Source organism: Schistocerca cancellata, chromosome 1 (assembly GCF_023864275.1).
Source record: "Schistocerca cancellata isolate TAMUIC-IGC-003103 chromosome 1, iqSchCanc2.1, whole genome shotgun sequence".
Classification (NCBI taxonomy): Eukaryota; Metazoa; Arthropoda; class Insecta; order Orthoptera; family Acrididae; genus Schistocerca; species Schistocerca cancellata.
Window position 1 is genome coordinate 516,124,805 of NC_064626.1, and position 17,349 is coordinate 516,142,153.

At 43.1% G+C, this 17,349-nt stretch overlaps 1 protein-coding gene across 1 annotated transcript in view; it reads right to left on the minus strand.

Moving 5' to 3' along the window:
- LOC126187640 (ionotropic receptor 93a) overlaps positions 1 to 17,349 on the minus strand; it is a 285,197-nt gene that overhangs the window by 73,984 nt on the left and 193,864 nt on the right. The window contains exons 12-13 of the mRNA XM_049928878.1: positions 16,832 to 16,987; positions 5,484 to 5,637 (exon numbers count right to left, since the gene is read on the minus strand). Coding sequence (XP_049784835.1) covers positions 5,484 to 5,637; positions 16,832 to 16,987 — 310 coding nt within the window. The remainder of the gene's footprint in view (positions 1 to 5,483; positions 5,638 to 16,831; positions 16,988 to 17,349) is intronic.

Here is a 17,349-nt window from a genome sequence, read left to right on the forward strand (position 1 = left end):
AGGTGTACTAGGAATGAAGTGCTGGGTTTGGAATCTGCAGGACATTAGGGAAGGTGGTGTTCAATCATGGCATGGCCATGGAGAATGAGGGATGTTGGTGTATAAGGAGGATGCATCAACAGTAATGAGTAGGGACCCTGGAAGTAAGACTGTGGGGATGGTGGAGAGCCAGTGCCAGAAGGCTACATTTTGGACAACTGGGTGCATACGTTGGTGAACAAGGTCTGAGATTCTTTTGGTGGGGCAACTGTAATCAGCTACAATGGGACACCCAGGATTGTTAGATTTTTGGATTTTAGGGAGCATGTAGAAGGTGGGTGTGTGGACTGTTGTTAGGGTGAGCAGGGAGATGGATTCAGAGGGAGATTCTGGGAATGGCCTAAGGATTTCAGCAGGTATTGGGGGTTATGTTGGGCTTCTGGGATGGAGTCATTTTGGCAGAGCTTGTAAGTGGAGGTGTCAGACAACTGGCAGAGGCCCTCTGCCAGGAAGTCACTCCAGTTCATCACAACAGTGGTGGAACCTTAGTCTTCTGGGAGGATGATCAGGTCAGGATCCATTTTTAGGTTGTGCAGGGCAATCCTTCCTTCTGCCAAAATGTTGTTGTTCTTACTCAGACACCTGGGGAAGGATGGTGAGACCAGGTTGGAAGTTAGGAATTCCTGGAAGGTGACCAGGGGATAGATAAGCTAGAGTGTGGGATGGTAACAGTTGGATGATGGTATGAATTGGGACATGCAGGGTTCCTTATAGTATATCATTTGCTCCTGCAGGCTGCCTGGCCTAAACATGATGTAACTTGCTGTCCGTCCCCTCAACCCCACCCAATCCAATACTGTGTGTGTGTGTGTGTGTGTGTGTGTGTGTGTGTGTGTGTGTGTGTGTGTGTACCCCCAATTTGTGTCAGCTAGTAGTGTGCCCCTATCTCAAGCCCTAGTCTGTGAAATCATGTGCCCAGCTGTCTGCCACCTGCCCCTTCTACCTGCACACATAGCTAGCCCACAGACAGTTCTCCACTCTCCCACAAGCCATTACGCTTGTCTCCCCAACCCCCTCCGAGCCTACCACCTCTCTCCATCCCTCACTCCATCTCACCCTGCACCCCAACTCATCTCACTACGTTCACCATGGTCCAGGAAAGAGCTGGCAGTCAACTGCACACAATGTAGGTAGACAGGCATGTGCATTATATTCACCATGGGCCAGGAAAGAGCTGGCAGTTGACTGAGCACAATGTAGGGAGGCAGGCATGTGCATGTGAGTGAATATGTGTGTGTGTGTGTTTGTGTGCACGTTTTTCCTACAAGCTTGAAAAAGAAAATTCATTCTGAAAGCTATCAAAGCCCTATACCTTTCGTTTGTGGGCCTATCGGTGATGCAGTGCTTCTGCCTTTCAGTGAGTCATCTTCTTTATTCCTAAATAATTTGTAATCTACAATAAAAAATACAGCTTTACCTGATAGAGAAATTTATTTATGCAGCACGCAAGCATGAGAAAATAAAAAGTGACTAACAATGCCTAACAGAAGAAGTTCAGAAGAACGCGAAATCCCGAAGATTGGCTAAAATTTACAGAAGCACGAAATTTGGCACAGACTTCAATGTGAGATGCCTTTAATGGGTTCCACAACAAAACATTGTCTGGAAATTTGGTAGAAAATCCGAAGAAATTCTGGTCATATGTAAAGTACACAAGTGGCAAGACGCAGTCAATACCCTCACTGCACACTGCTGATGGTACTGTTACCGACGACTGTGCCGCTAAAGCGAAGTTATTGAACGCAGTTTTCCAAAATTCCTTCACCAGGGAAGATGAATGGAATATTCCAGAATTTGAAACATGAACAGCTGCTAGCATGAGTTTCTTAGAAGTAGATACCTTAGGGGTTGCAAAGCAACTCAAATCGCTTGATACGGGCAAGTCTTCAGGTCCAGATTGTATACCGATTAGGTTCCTTCCAGATTATGCTGATACAATAGCTCCCTACTTAGCAATCATATACAACTGCTCACTCACCGGTAGATCTGTACCTACAGATTGGAAAATTGTGCAGGTCGCACCAGTGTTTAAGAAGGGCAGTAGGAGTAATCCATCGAACTACAGACCTATATCATTGACGTCGGTTTACAGTAGGGTTTTGGAGCATATACTGTATTCAAACATTATGAATCACCTTGAAGGGAATGATCTACTGATACGTTGGTTTCAGAAAACATCGTTCTTGTGCAACACAGCTAGCTCTTTATTCGCACGAAGTAGTGGCCGCTATCGACAGGGGATCTCAAGTTGATTCCGTATTTCTAGATTTCTGGAAAGCTTTTGACACCGTTCCTCACAAGTGACTTCTAATCAAGCTGCGAGCCTGTGGGGTATCGTCTCATTTGTGTGACTGGATTCGTGATTTCCTGTCAGGAATGTCGCAGTTCATAGTAATAGATGGCAAATCATCGAGTAAAACTGAAGTGATATCAGGTGTTCTCCAGGGAAGCGTCCTGGGACCTCTGCTGTTCCTGATCTATATAAATGACCTGGGTGACAATCTGAGCAGTTCTCTTAGGTTGTTCACAGATGATGCTGTAATTTACCATCTAGTAAGGTCATCCGAAGACCAGTATCAGTTGCAAAGCGATTTAGAAAATATTGCTGTATGGTGTGGCAGGTGGCAGTTGACGCTAACTAATGAAAAGTGTGAGGTGATCCACATGAGTTCCAAAAGAAATCCATTGGAATTTGATTACTTGATAAATAGTACAATTCTCAAGGCTGTCAATTCAACTAAGTACCTGGGTGTTAAAATTAGGAACAACTTCAGGTGGAAAGACCACATAGATGCTATTGTGGGGAAGGTGAGCCAAAGGTTGCATTTCATTGGCAGGACACTTAGAAGATGCAACAAGTTCACAGCTTACACTACACTCATTCGTCCTCTGTTAGAATATTGCTGCGCGGTGTGGGGTCCTTACCAGGTGGGATTGACAGAGGACATCGAAAGGGTGCAAAAAAGGGCAGCTCATTTTGTATTATCACGTAATAGGGGAGAGAGTGTGGCAGATATGATATGCGAGTTGGGATGGAAGTCATTAAAGCAAAGACGTTTTTCGTTGTGGCGAGATCTATTTACGAAATTTCGGTCGCCAACTTTCTCTTCTGAATGCGAAAATATTTTGTTGAGCCCAACCTACATAGGTAGGAATGATCATCAATATAAAATAAGAGAAATCAGAGCTCGAACAGAAAGGTTTAGGTGTTCGTTTTTCCCATGCGCTGTTCGGGAGTGGAATGGTAGACAGATAGTATGATTGTGGTTCGATGAACCCTCTGCCAAGCACTTAAATGTGAATTGCAGAGTAATCATGTAGATGTAGATGTAGATGTAGAAGAAGAAAAATCACATACACTGATGACTTGGGACATTATGAACACATTGTTAATAGCACTATGGCCTCCCTTTAAAAACCAGTATAGAAGTGATTCTGAATGGTGAGGTAAGTTTCTGGAGCTATGTGACACCATATATACTGGTGGTCTGTGGGCACAAAGCTGGTGCCTGAAGGCCACCCTGATGTGTTCAGTTTTGGTTGCCAATACATCAACATGAGTTCACTATCATGCTCTTCAAACCACTGCAGCATGGTCTGTCCTTTGATATGGATACTTATTCTTATGGAGATACTATCATCATTGGGTAAGATATCAGATGTCAGTGGATGCAGACAGTGCACAATAAAGTTTACATAGTCAAAAGCAGTCATATCACCTCCAATTACTATCACAGATTCCATACAGGCCTGTATGCATTACCCCCATAGCATAATATTGCCACCTCTGCCTGTGTCCATGGTATGGTACATGTTTCAATTAGCCATTCACCTGAATGACTGCATATCTGGACACAACTATCAATCTTGTGTAACAAGAAACATGATTTGTCTAACCAGATAACATGTTTTCATTGATCCACGGTCCAATCTCAATGATCTGGTGCCAACAGCAATCATAATTGACGCTGTTGTTGAATCAAGAAGGGAACATATAAGGGTTGTCCAGTGTAGAGCTCTATGTTCAACAATAAGTGCTGAATTATGAGTTCTGAAACATTTGTGCCTGCACCAGCATAGGACTCTGCCTTCAGATCTGCAACATATCACTGCCTATTCTGATTTAGAGTGGGCAAGCCTCCAACCCCCACGTTTTGTGATGAATCGTGACCACCCAGCACCTTGACACCTACTCATGGTCTCACTGTCCTTCAACCACTTTTCTCAGATGCTCAGGACAGTTACACATAAACAGCTGACCAGCTTGATCATTTCCAAATTCTCATTCCCAGATGTCAAACCATAACAATCTGCCCTCTGTCAAAGTGTATTGTGTCAGTGTATTTCTCCGTTTGCAATCTGTATTGTTGCTAGAATTGTTGCCTATTCATCTCTGCTCCTCCCTATACTAACCTTCTGTGTCACATATGCACAATGGCTCCAGGTAGCATTTAGTCTTGTGTTTGGGCTCATCAGCATAAGTCCAAGTACAAATGGCAGCAAACACTCCACAGCATGTGTGTTTTATTGTGAGTGCACACTAATGTAATGTACACAACTAGTGTACAAAGCAGCAAAAGATGTTCATTTTGTTCTATATATTATGTCTCATTGTCTTAAAATGTGAGACTTCATGCATAAAAAGCAGTTGCTCATATTTATAAGTAAAAGATTCACACAATAGCATTTAAATCACTTTTCCCTTTTAAACATGAATAAAATAGCATATTATGAACAACTGTCTCATGGAGCAATGAAATACTGTAATTTTTTCATGTTTTTATTTTAGGTCAGAAAGACTCATCATGGGTGTTTCAGTATCATAATATGATAAGATCACTTAAGGGGTAAAAACCTTTAGCTTTTTTATATTATCTTGAAAAAAGATTATTCAATCAAGCTATAAAAATGAGCCAGGCATGTCCTGTGTAAATAATGAGAAATATTCTAGAATAGCAGAATTATGATCTCACTGCAAATATTCAGTAAGTTTTTAGCAACCAAAATATGAAATATTATCACATATTTGATGGTGTCCGCCTACTTAGCTGGGTGACAACATGCTCGCTCGGAGAACTGAGGAACTGGATGTTGTGTTGTCCTCATCACCATTTCATCCTCATCAACCAGCATGCAAGTTGCCCAATGTGGTGTCGAATTAAATAAGACTTGCACTTGGCAGCTGAACTTCCCTGAAGAGGGGCCTGCCAGCCAACAATACTATACACTCATTTCATTTCCTTATTTATGGTGACAATTCAGATTTCAGTTTTATATTTGTGTATCTTAGCTGTTTTTGTCACAAAATCTGTTTTAATTCTGTGTTCCTTCATTTCCCTTAGGTATTGCTTAACTGTATCTAATCTAATTTTTAACTTTAGGTTATAATAAATTTTACACATTAAGATGTAAATTAAATTTACCATAACTGAATTACACCTTACCTTGCTGTAACAGGGCACCATACATGTACCAAAAGCAGTTCACCATTTTTGCAAGACCATTGACCTTTTCAAGTTGGGGAACCACACTTAGGCGATTCATCCAGTACAATAACATTGCCATCATCAGTACTGATGCCACAACACATAGCCATGTCTGCAAGGGATAGAAAAGTTATGTCATCTGCCAAGTTTCTACGAACATATAGTACTCACTTATAAAATGAGTGCAGATCATATCAGTAAACTTTTGCTGTCATGGTGTTCAGCTGTTGATTTGCTGAATATATCTTTATATCTGAGTTTGAAGTAGGAGATATGGTGGAACAAAGTTTCAAAACAGTAGGAGACTTATCTCACCAATGGTTATATATCTAATGTTCTCCACTGTGCCCTTAGGGTTGACTGTATAAATACCATGAAGCATCATAGCCTAAATATTGCTAAGTATGAAGCATTTGATTTAATGCTTCCTTTAATTTTCTTTAATAACAAGTACAGTTCAGTGAGAACTATGTTGGCACAGGAAGTCCATAAAGTATCCACATAAATTCAGTAAAACATTGGAGTGCCTTTTTAAAAGCTACTTTAGAAGATTTGTTGGAAATGTGTGAACAGTTTCACATTAGCATGCTTTATCTTGGGAGAAACTTTCTCACATTTCATTGTACCTATGATCCAAACTAAAACTTAAATTCCTTTGGGGAATAAAATAAATATCCATTCAGTTTCCTTTTTTGTTTACACCTATTTTCATTTTTCATTAAGAATAAGAAAATGTATTTATATTATTGTCCCCATAACCATCAAACTGCAATGAGTTCTTTGTATGAGGATTTTAATAAAATAACAACAATGTGAGGGAAATATAGATTTCTACTTACCATAAATATGACATGTTAAGCTGCAGACATATGCAATTAAAAGACACACATTAGCTTTTGGCCACAGTCCCCACCAGAAAAAAAGATAAAAACACACACACACATTCAGTCACAGAAACAAGCACACCACATGCACACATGACTGCCATCTCTGGCCGCTCGAACCAGAATGCAACTGTCATGTGGAATGGAAGCTCCAATGTGGATGAGGCAGGGACGGACAAGGGATAGCAGTCTTTGGGTGGCGGAAGAGAAGAGTGCTGTATGATGGATTGTACTGGGACCAGATTGCCAACAGCCAACAGGCCCAGTGTCTGGAGGGCAGGGAGGTGGGGAAGGCGGGGGGGGGGGGGGGGGGGGTAGATGAAGTGAAGGAGGAAAGGAGCAATAAAAGATGGGTGGGTGCATCATTGGCAGAGAGCAGATGGTGAGAGACAAGAATAGGGAGGAGTTGATAGGACAGAGGGGTTGGAAACTTTTGGGTGGAGGTTGTGGGGAGAGTATGTTACCGAAGGTTGAGCCTGGGGTAAATTTGGGAGCAGAGAATGTGTTGGAAGGATAACTTCCATCTCCACAGTTGAGAAAGGCAGGTGGTGGAGGGGAAAATCCAGATGGCTCAAGTAGTGAAGCAGCCATTGAAATCAAGCAATATATGTTCAGCTGCATATTGTGCCACAGGGTGATGTACTTTGCTTTTGGCCACAGTTTGGTGGTGGCTGTTTTCCCTGGTGGTCAACTGGTTGGTAGTCATACCAATATAAAAAGCTGTGCAGTGATTGCAGCAGAGCTGGTATATGACATGCCTGCTTTCACAGGTGGCCTGGCTTCTTGATGGCTAAGAATGCCTCCTCTAGATAACCTATAAACAGACTGGCACAGAAGGGTGTCATGTAAGTGCCCATGTTTGTGCTGCAGATTTTATTTGTATATCTTCCCTTCAAAGAAGAAGAAGTTATGAGTTAGGATAAGGTTGGTTAGCTGTATAAGGGATGACATAGTGAGTTTGGAGTCTGAAGGACACTGGAAAACATAGTGTTCAATAGTGGTAAGACCATGAGCATGAGGGATGTTGGTGTATGGTGAGGTATTGTCAACAGTCACAAGCAGGGATCCAGGAAGTAAATGAGTGGGGTTGGAGGAGTGTTGGTGAAGGAAGTGGTTGGTATCTTTGATGTGGGAGGCTACCTTATGGGCAGTTGGTTGAAAGTGTTGGTCAATGAGGACTGACATTTTTTCTGTGAGGGCACAATAACAAGCCACAATGGGGCATCCCGGATTGTTTGATTTATGGATTTTAGTGATCATGTAAAAGGTGTGTGTGTGGGGTGTTGCAGGGTTGGGTAGGGAAATAGATTAAGGGATGAGGTTCTGGGAAGGGCCTAAGGCTTTAATCATGGATTGGAGGTTACGTTGGACCTGTAAGAGGGGATTACTCTGACAGAGTTTATAGGTGGAGCAGTCAGATAACTAACAGAGGCCTTCCACCTAGCAGACATTCCTTGCCTCCCAAAATGACAAACCCACAGTCTGGTTCAGCTTCATTGATGATATCTTCATGGTCTAGACTCACGGCCAAGACACTCTGTCTTCATTCCTTCACAACCACAATACCTTCTCTCCCGTCCACTTCACCTAGTCCCCCTCAACTTGGCATGCCACCTTCCTTGATGTTGACCTTCTCCTCCCTGATGACTTCACCCACACCTCTGTCCATTAAACATGTCAACCACAAACAGTACTTGCATTTGGTTCCTGTCATCCCTTACACACCAAAAAACTCTCTCCCGTACAGCCTGGCCACTCAGGGATGTATCTGCAGTGACATCTCCCTCACCCAGTACGCTGCGGGTCTCACCTAGGTCTTCACATACAAGCACTGTCCCCCATACCTAGTTTGAAAACAGATCTCCCATGTAATTTACTCTCACACTCCCAATCCTCCCACTACCCCCAAGAACCAGCCACAAATGAATGCCTCCCAGTATCACCCCAGATGGAACAATTAAAACAAGTCCTTCACCGGAGCTTTGGATGGTGTTATCCTTCCTCTTCCCCGCCCCCTCCAGATCAGTACTTCCTTTCCACATGATGTGCATATGCTTGTGTGAATGAATGTGTGTCTGTTTCTCTTTCTTTTTATGACAAAGGCTGTAGCCAAAAGGTAATGTGTAAGTGTCTTTTAATTGTGCCTGTCTGCAGCTTAATATGACTTCTTTATGGTAAGTAGCAATCTATCTTACCTTTACATTGTTGATATTCCAACCTGGAGTTTCCATTGTTTAGTAAAAGAATGCATAATCAAAAACACACTGCTTCCAACAGTGTCATTTGCACCAGGTTAACCTGGAGTTTCCATTGTTTAGTAAAAGAATGCATAATCAAAAACACACTGCTTCCAACAGTGTCATTTGCACCAGGTTATCCATTAATCTAAAATTTAAGTGTGAAAGAATTTACAGAATGGTGTGGCTTATACACAATTTTCAGATTCATGCTCATCATTTACAATTATTGTTGGTTACGTAATTAATACAGCAATAAACTTGAAGTTTAGTACCTGTACATAATAGTTCTTATCTGCATCTTAATTATGGGCACCACATCCAATCTTAAACAGATTGCCAACAAGTTGTTAAAATTCATGCAATTTGTTACACAGCAAATAAGATTTATGACTCATATTCTAAGGAAAGATAGGCTAGGAGTGGAATTGTATATAAGAGGATGTAGAGTTTTGGTAGGTATTGAGTCCCATAAACCAATTTCTTACAGCACAATAACGATTTATTCGGATAACGTTCACTGGTTAACATCACAGTGCAAGAGTAAACACTCGACTCCTACAACTCTCTAGGCGAAGCAGACCCAAAGATCATAGATATAGCAAAGACATATACATAGGTATGCATGGAAATACAGGTTATTACTGTACAATTGCTACAGAGCCCCCCCCCCCCCTCCAGCACAGAGTGAGAGAAATGTAAGAAGAGTGACATACAGAACCAACAAGAAAAAAAAAATTACATGTACATTAAGAAAGCAAAAGGTACACATCGGTACATTGTGAAAAATGTCAAAATTAGTGCTAATCAATGCACAGTCACTGAGTGTCAAGCAATGCTGAAAAGGAAAGTACAAGAAATATACACAAAAAACTGTCTAATTGCAATCATAATCCTCTAGGTAGCGCGGGGGAATGAGGCGGCGGCCTGCCAGCGATTGTCGTTCGGCGTCATGCACTAGGGAGGGGGAGACATCGTCACACTCAGTATGGCGTCCCAAATAATCGTCACATGCATCATCATTGTCACATGCAGTATCATCACCTGGATACTCGTCACTCGCATCATTGTAGGTCGTGTCAGTGTAAACAGCAGGCAGAGTGGGCGGGGCGGCGGCTGGGACAGGTTCATCCGATTATTCAGAGAGCGTCCAAGCTGGTTTCACACGATGTGTCGAAACAGTACCTGGTTTTTGATTAATATCAATGTCCATGGTATTTACACCCTGTCGGAGCACCCGGTGTGGGCCTGAATCAGGTGGTTGTAATGCTCCGCGAATTGTGTCGGCGCGTAACATGACATGTGTGCAGGTTGCCAACTGTCTGTGGATGAAAACTTGTGGCACCGAGTGCATCTTGGGAGCTGGCACACTGAGTTTTGAGATAATGGATCGTACTTGCTCCAATAAAGGGGGCAAGTCAACAGTTGGCAACGGAGGTGAGTCGTCGACGTATTCGGCGGGGAGGACAAGTGGTTCCCCATACAACACCTCTGCGAGTGAAGCATTTAGATCCTCTCCTTGACTGTGGTTCACAAGCCCAGTAAAACCCACGGGAGAGCGTCTGTCCACTGGCTACCATGTGCCATGATTGCTGCTTTTAAGGTGCGGAGGAACCTCTCCACCAGGCCGTTGCTCTGAGGGTGGTCAGCTGTCGTACGGAATCTGTCTACACCGCACAGTTGACAGAGCTGTGCAAAGAGGTTCGCTTCAAACTGGTGCCCCTGGTCCATTGTTATAGAGTAGGGACAGCCAAAACGTGAGATCCACGACTCGATAAATGTGCGGACTATTGTTGTGGCGGAAGCGTCGGTGATGGGCGTGGCCTCGACCCAGCGGGTCGCTCTGTCTATCATTGTGAATAAGTAGCTAAATGGGCCCACAGGGGATAGGGGTCCCACGATGTCAATGTGGACGTGACGAAAACATCTGGTACGTACATCAAAGGGGGCGTGAGGAGGGTAGGTGTGACGGGAAACCTTGCTACGCTGGCACGCCACACACGCTTGTGCCCACCGTTTTCAGTCCTGACGTACGCCAGGCCACACAAAACTTTCAGTCACAAGGCAGATCATGGCCCGGTCGCCCGGGTGTGCTAAATAATGGAGTGTATGGAAAATGGGTTGTCGCATGGACGGTGGGACCCATGGTCAAGGTTGTCCGGTTGAAATGTCACACCTTAGTGTAAGATCTGAGTCCAGGAGCGGACAGTCTTCAAATCAAAGAGTTGAGGTTGAGCTATCAAACTCAGCATGAGTTTCATGTTCAGTCCGCTGGTGGCATGCAAGTTCGGTGAGGGATATGTCATCTGAGACCTCAGCGATCCTCGACTAAAAATCAGTGACCACATTATCGGAACCACGAACATGTCGTGCATCAGTTGAAAACTGTGAAATGTATTCCAAATGGCGAAGTCTGCGACGGGGTGCATTGGCACTCGGATTGTGGATCGCCTCTGCAAGGGGTTTGTGATCTGTGTAAATGACAAAGGCACGTCCCTCAAGGTCATCCTGAAAGTGGCGAATGGCGGTGTAAACCGCAAGAGTTCTCTATCAAAAGCTGACCATTTAGTCTGAGCAGGTGACAGTTTTTGCGAAAAGAAGTGTAGCGGTTTGACAGAACTACCTAAATGTTGGTGGAGCACGGCACCGACTGCTGAGTCACTTGCACCTGTCATAAGCGAAAGCTGTGCATCTGGAATAGGATGTGAAATAGTCACTGCTGTCTGAACGGCCATTTTGAATTTGTCGAAAGCTGTCGTCATTTCATCTGTCCATTGAACTTTGCGTGTGCCTGAAGTATTCTTCCCGCGAAGCGCATCGGTAAGCAGAAGTTGTAATGCCACAGCATGGGGAATGTGTCTTCTATAAAAATTAACCATGCCGAGGAACCGTCGTAACCCTTGAAAGTCATTCGGTCGTGGGACGTTGGTAATTACCTCCATGCGAGGGGGTGGTGGAGCGATACCTGCAGCGGAAACCACGTGTCCGAGGAAAGTTACTTGTGAAAGCACAAGTTGCGATTTGTCCTGGTTGATTTCAACACCTGCTCTTGTCAAAGCATCTGTGGCAACATGTAGATGGGCTTGATGATACTCGCTGGAGGGTGAGAAGATTAAAATGTCATCTAAATATGCACATGCAAAAGGGAAAGTTCATAACATCTCGTCAATAAATCTCTGCCAGGTTAACGCAGCATTTTTTAACCCGAAAGGCATGTATAAGTATTCAAAGAGCCCGATGGGTGTGATAATTGCCGTCTTTTTGATATCGTCTGGTGCCATTGGTATCTGATGGTACGCTTTTTTACAGTCTATCACTGAGAAAACCTGAGAGCCATGTAACCACTATGTGAATTCCTGAATATGTGGCACCGGATAGTTATCCATGATTGTTCTGGAATTCAAAGCACGGTAGTCGCCACAAAGTCTGTACGTGCCATTGGGTTTATCTACTAAATGAATAGGAGATGACCAACTGCTACTAGAGCATCTGATGATGTTGGCGTCTAAGAGTTCGGATATGATGGCATGTGCACTCAGGAGTTTTTCTGGATTAAGCCTGCGGGCTTTGTGTCTGATCAGCGGTCCCGGTGTTGTGAGAATATGATGTACAGTACCCGTTGTTACTGCGCACAGTGACGTGTGGAGTCATTGACCTGACTATCCTAGTGGGGAAAAACAGGGTGAAACTGGACTGACCTGTATGTGGTGCCCCGAGGGCGTCAGTATGGATGTGTTGGCGGCAGTAGCATGTGTGGTGGCAGAGCTCTGAACGGGCGTCGTTACTTCAACCGGTGCCTCATAGGTCAGTGGTGGAGGCGTCGTGGTGACAGCTACAGGCAACGAGGGCACGCGTAAGGCATGCCCGGTGTTGTGGCGGTGTGGTGGGGTCTGTGTGGCAACCGGGCGCTGCTCGATAACCCTTGGCACTGCGGCATCATGCTGGATCGGTGAGGTGTCAGCCACAAGTGCTGTATCCATGGCATCGGTAGCGGGTGGCAAAACAACGTTGTGGGGTGAAGTAAGAGACGCAATTGTGTGGTCCCAGGAGTTGATTTCAGCCTCTAATTCACAAAGACGGCGCCGAAGAGCACTGTTGTCAATTATGAGGGCTGAGGATTCACATTGGAAGTGGATGAGAGAAGACGTGGTTGTAGCCAAATTGACAGAGAGTGCCGCACAACGGCGACATTCCTCGATGATAGAGGATGAGGTGTCGGTGGTGCATGTTGAGAATGGAATGCGAATGCCTGATTATGAGAGTAAAGAAGAATTGTTGATGTCCACTGATAGCTTGTAGTGATGGAGGAAGTCTATACCAATGATGGGTTCATCAACTGAAGCTACGCAGAAGGACCATGGGAATGTAGTACCAGTATTGAAATCGAGCTGGACGAGACCTGTGCCAGTGACAGGAATGTGTGCACGGTTAGCTGCAAAAAGCTCAAGAGGTGGAGCAGAGTCACTGGCAGGGGTCATAGAGGCAGGTAATATACTCATTTCTGTGCCCGTATCGATTAAGAATGAAGAGTGTAACATATGATCATATATGTACTGGCACACAGATGGCGTCGGAAGGCTAGAAAAATTAGAGCATGATTGTAGGTGCAGAGGTTCATTAGGACAGAGTGGCAGGTCTTAACCACTCTATCCACGGAGTTTAAAGCATTGCAGGGTGCGTGGCACTTTGCGGCTTTATCACCGAATGTTGCACGGTACCAGCAGATTGATGACAAAGCCCTGTTGCTGTTGGTAGAAGCCACAGAGCCATCTGTCCGCAGGGCAGATGACCCGGTACCGGGCGCAGTTGGTTTGGTGAGTGGTTTAATGCTGATGCGCATAGCCGGTTGTGTGGCTGCGCATGCGGAGTTGCGAACCTTGGTTGGTGAAGAGTGTGTCACGTCCTGCGTGGTCACTGGGAGATGTAGGAAGGTGTAATGATTGTACGATGAAAGTCTGTTGGAACCAGCAACTGGATGATGGAGTTTGAATAGGGTATAATCATCATCTGCTAGGCGCAGCTTAGCATCTAGGGGAAGGTGTCTCTGTGGCAAGAGTGTTAACTGCAAGGTTAAAGGGAATTTATGCAACCAACTAGTCCAAAGGGAGTCGTCTGGCAGGGCTTCCTTAGGAACCACAGCTCGTAAGTATCGCCAGTACTGGGACGGAGACTGGTCTCCGGGTGGTTCATGATAAATTGCTTGGCATAACAATTCAGTTTTGGTGCATGAAGCACTCTTGATAATAGCTTGTTTAAGTGCAACATATTTGTCATGTGCACGTGGGTCAAGTATAATATCAGAAAGTAACTCCATGAAGTTATGGAGGTGACTGACGAGGAGATCAAATTTTGTGTCATCCTCGTGAATTCAGAGAAAATGGAAAATACTGTCCACAATGGCAAACCAGATGCGTGGGTTAGCCTGATTAAACGGTGGTAAGTCAGGCTTGTGAGCTGGTGGATGGTACAGTGCGGCAGCAGATGAGGGTGGGCCACAGGATGGGGGTACCATAAACTGGGCCGAGGAAACGGGGCCAGAACCCGCGTTAGCGGTGGGCAATGACTGACCTGTACTCAACGGCATGGAGATGTGTGATGCAGGTTGGTTGAAGAGCCACTTGAGACATTGCTGTGGTGCAGGAAGAGCTGTTGAGGCGATGTTGTCCCACGTAGCCAGGTTGTAGTCCGACATGGCAGCGGTGACCGATTGCACCGGAATTGCGGGCAGCAGTGGGGATGCATGAAAAGTATCCGAGTCAGACACAAAATACACTGAAACATTACCGTTGAAGCACAGCGCAGTTGCAACTGTCATGCTTGTCATTTTAGTGTGCGGAATCGTTCCCAGAACACGCGGTACGGCAGGCACGGCAGAAACCATGGCTGGCTGCTGCAGCGGGAAAGTTTGGTTTTGAATAGCCTTCTGAGCCATACAGAACTAGTTTGGCGTTGAGTCCAGTGAAGGTAGTGCACTGTCCATGATTGGTGGTACACACAAATTGGTCCGTTGAGCACGTTGTGCAACATTTAGCGATATATCACAATTCGGTTCAAACGGTGAAAAATGTTGTGCCGTGGAGTCAGGAAAACCGCGGAATGGTGATTGTGACATGCCTGAGTCAAAAGCACTGTCTGTAGCACTGTTAACACTGTAACGGTTAATGGTTACAGGAGGCGTCGAAGAATTCCATGTGGGTAAACACACATTCGGAGCACTCTTATGCGGAAGCACTGTGGAAAGAAAACCTGATTCTAAGTCAATTAAAACATCTGTAGAAAGCGGGACTGATAATCCGGTGGTTGGCACGGTATCATTGTTCGGATGCATTGTCGGTAACATAGTTTGTTCGAAAATTCCGTAACTGAGTGGCAATAACTCGCGTTACACGGAATTAACTTGTCTGGGGTCACCAATGTAGAGTTTTGGTAGGTATTGAGTCCCATAAACCAACTTCGTACAGCAAAATAACGATTTATTCAGATAATGTTCACCAGTTAACTTCACAGTGCAAGAGTAAACACTTGACTCCTACAACTCTCTAGGCGAAGAAGACTCAAAGATCGTAAACATAGCAAAGACATATACATAGGTATGCACAGAAATACAGGTTATTACTGTACAATCACTACAAGGAGAAATGTGGAGCAAAATACTTCTTTTTTTGTATGGAAACAAACTTCCTGAAAGAAGGAAAAAGGAAGACCCAAGTGTAGTGCTGATAATAAAGGTGAGAACATATAGACCTAGTTGAAATTTATGTTCCTGATTCAGTGTATTAGTGCAAAAACAATTGTAAACAGTTTTCAATATGTCTACATGTCTAAATATTTTCTGCAGTATTGCTTACATATATGATTTAAAAAATAATTTTCCATTTGTGTGAATGTATTAGTATATTCTCAGTGAAGCATAAATATTTAACTTCATCAGCTTTCTGTATGTATGCAAGATTCTTGTGTAAATTAATGCTGACTGTCAGTATTTATCATTACCAAATCTTGTTTTTGTGTATCAATGATAAATTCCTAACTAATTTTATTTATTCAGTATAAATCTGGCTACATGACATGTCCAATACCATTGTAAAAAATGATCTAGCAACAAAAATAAACAACACATAACTGTTTGAATGAGAATGTTACAAAGGGCCCACTGTCTATATACTTGCTTTATCTGTTCAGAAGATAAAGTGGTACAGGGATCAAGACATATTTAGGACAACAGGGGCATAGATCTCTGGCCATCCATTGTCAATTAGAGTCCCCCCTCCCCCCAAATGCCATGACTAATTTTCTTGTACATCCTTGTGCAGTTGACACTTCTGTTCCATCTTCAACAATAATGGCAGTATATTTAATTATAACCTTCCTTCTTTCCAGAAAATGAGGCAGGACACTCTGGCAAGCTTTAATATTTTTGCTGAGTGATAACAAACTATGTTTTGATAATATTCTGGAAAAAATGGAGTGCTTGTTGTTGCAAAAGTAATTTGTGATCAAAGACAAATGGAGAACAGAAACACTTGCAAACAAAGTACATGATGTGTGACACAAATTATGATTGATCATACATGAAACAGCTGATGAATCTGCATGAAAGGAACATTGAGGACTAAAAACCTTAAGAGAAGGATAATATAACACAAACAGTACAGCATTTGGAATATTAGTATTTCTACATGGTGTTCCAAATAGAGTAATTTGTGCAATACTTTAAAAAATGATGGAGAGAAGTATCTTCATCTGTAAATCTGAAAAAAATAGAAATAAATTAAGCTGAAACAATACTAATGTTTTGTTGGAAATTCATGAAAATTCTAGATCAGTAATAGTTAACACAGTAAAGATACATGAACAGTACACTGCAAGAAGCACAGACTATAAGTATTTGCAAGATGATAGAAGGTGTACTTACAAAAGATTGGATTTATGAAGGTGTAACGTTTTTGAAATAAGAACATATGTGCAAAAGAGATATGAGACAGCTAAAAACATCTATCATAGGAACACTTAGTGTTTGGACATCACTTACAACAGCAAGAGACCACACTATGGCATGAAATACTGTACAAGATTTTTTCATAACTCATTATAGGAAAGAAAGAAACCGTAAAGAACTAAACATGTTTCATTTGAAATAATAAAAATAAAAAGCAACATACTGAGTCATTTACATGCTACTTACATCATTTCCAAATGGACGTATGAAGAGCCCAGCTCTACTCAGCTCTCGTGGTCGTGCAGATAAGAAAGTGTATGTGACAGTACCCAGAGGAAAAGTAAAATTCACTTTCAGTTTACGAGCATCATTTATGATGAATGCTGCTGCTCCAATAAAAACCTAAATGAATTACAAAAAAAACTTGTAATTTACTACACCCAATTCTATAACCACAGCAATTGCCTGATAAAATGGGGCATTTCAATGGATTCATCTAATAAGTTACATGTGAGCAGATGCACTTGGTTTCTCAAATATACTACACTTTTTTTTCCAAAATGGACTCTCAGACTTCCTGCATAAACACAAATTACTTTCCACAGCACAATATGTTGTCATAACAAGTAAATCAACTTAGATTTCTGATTTTAAGTTATGTCCTCCACTAGTGTATGCCTTGACCTCCCCAAAGATTTTCTTACTGATCACAACACATTAAATTACAAACTCCACAATATGGGTATCTAGGGAATGCCAGACTG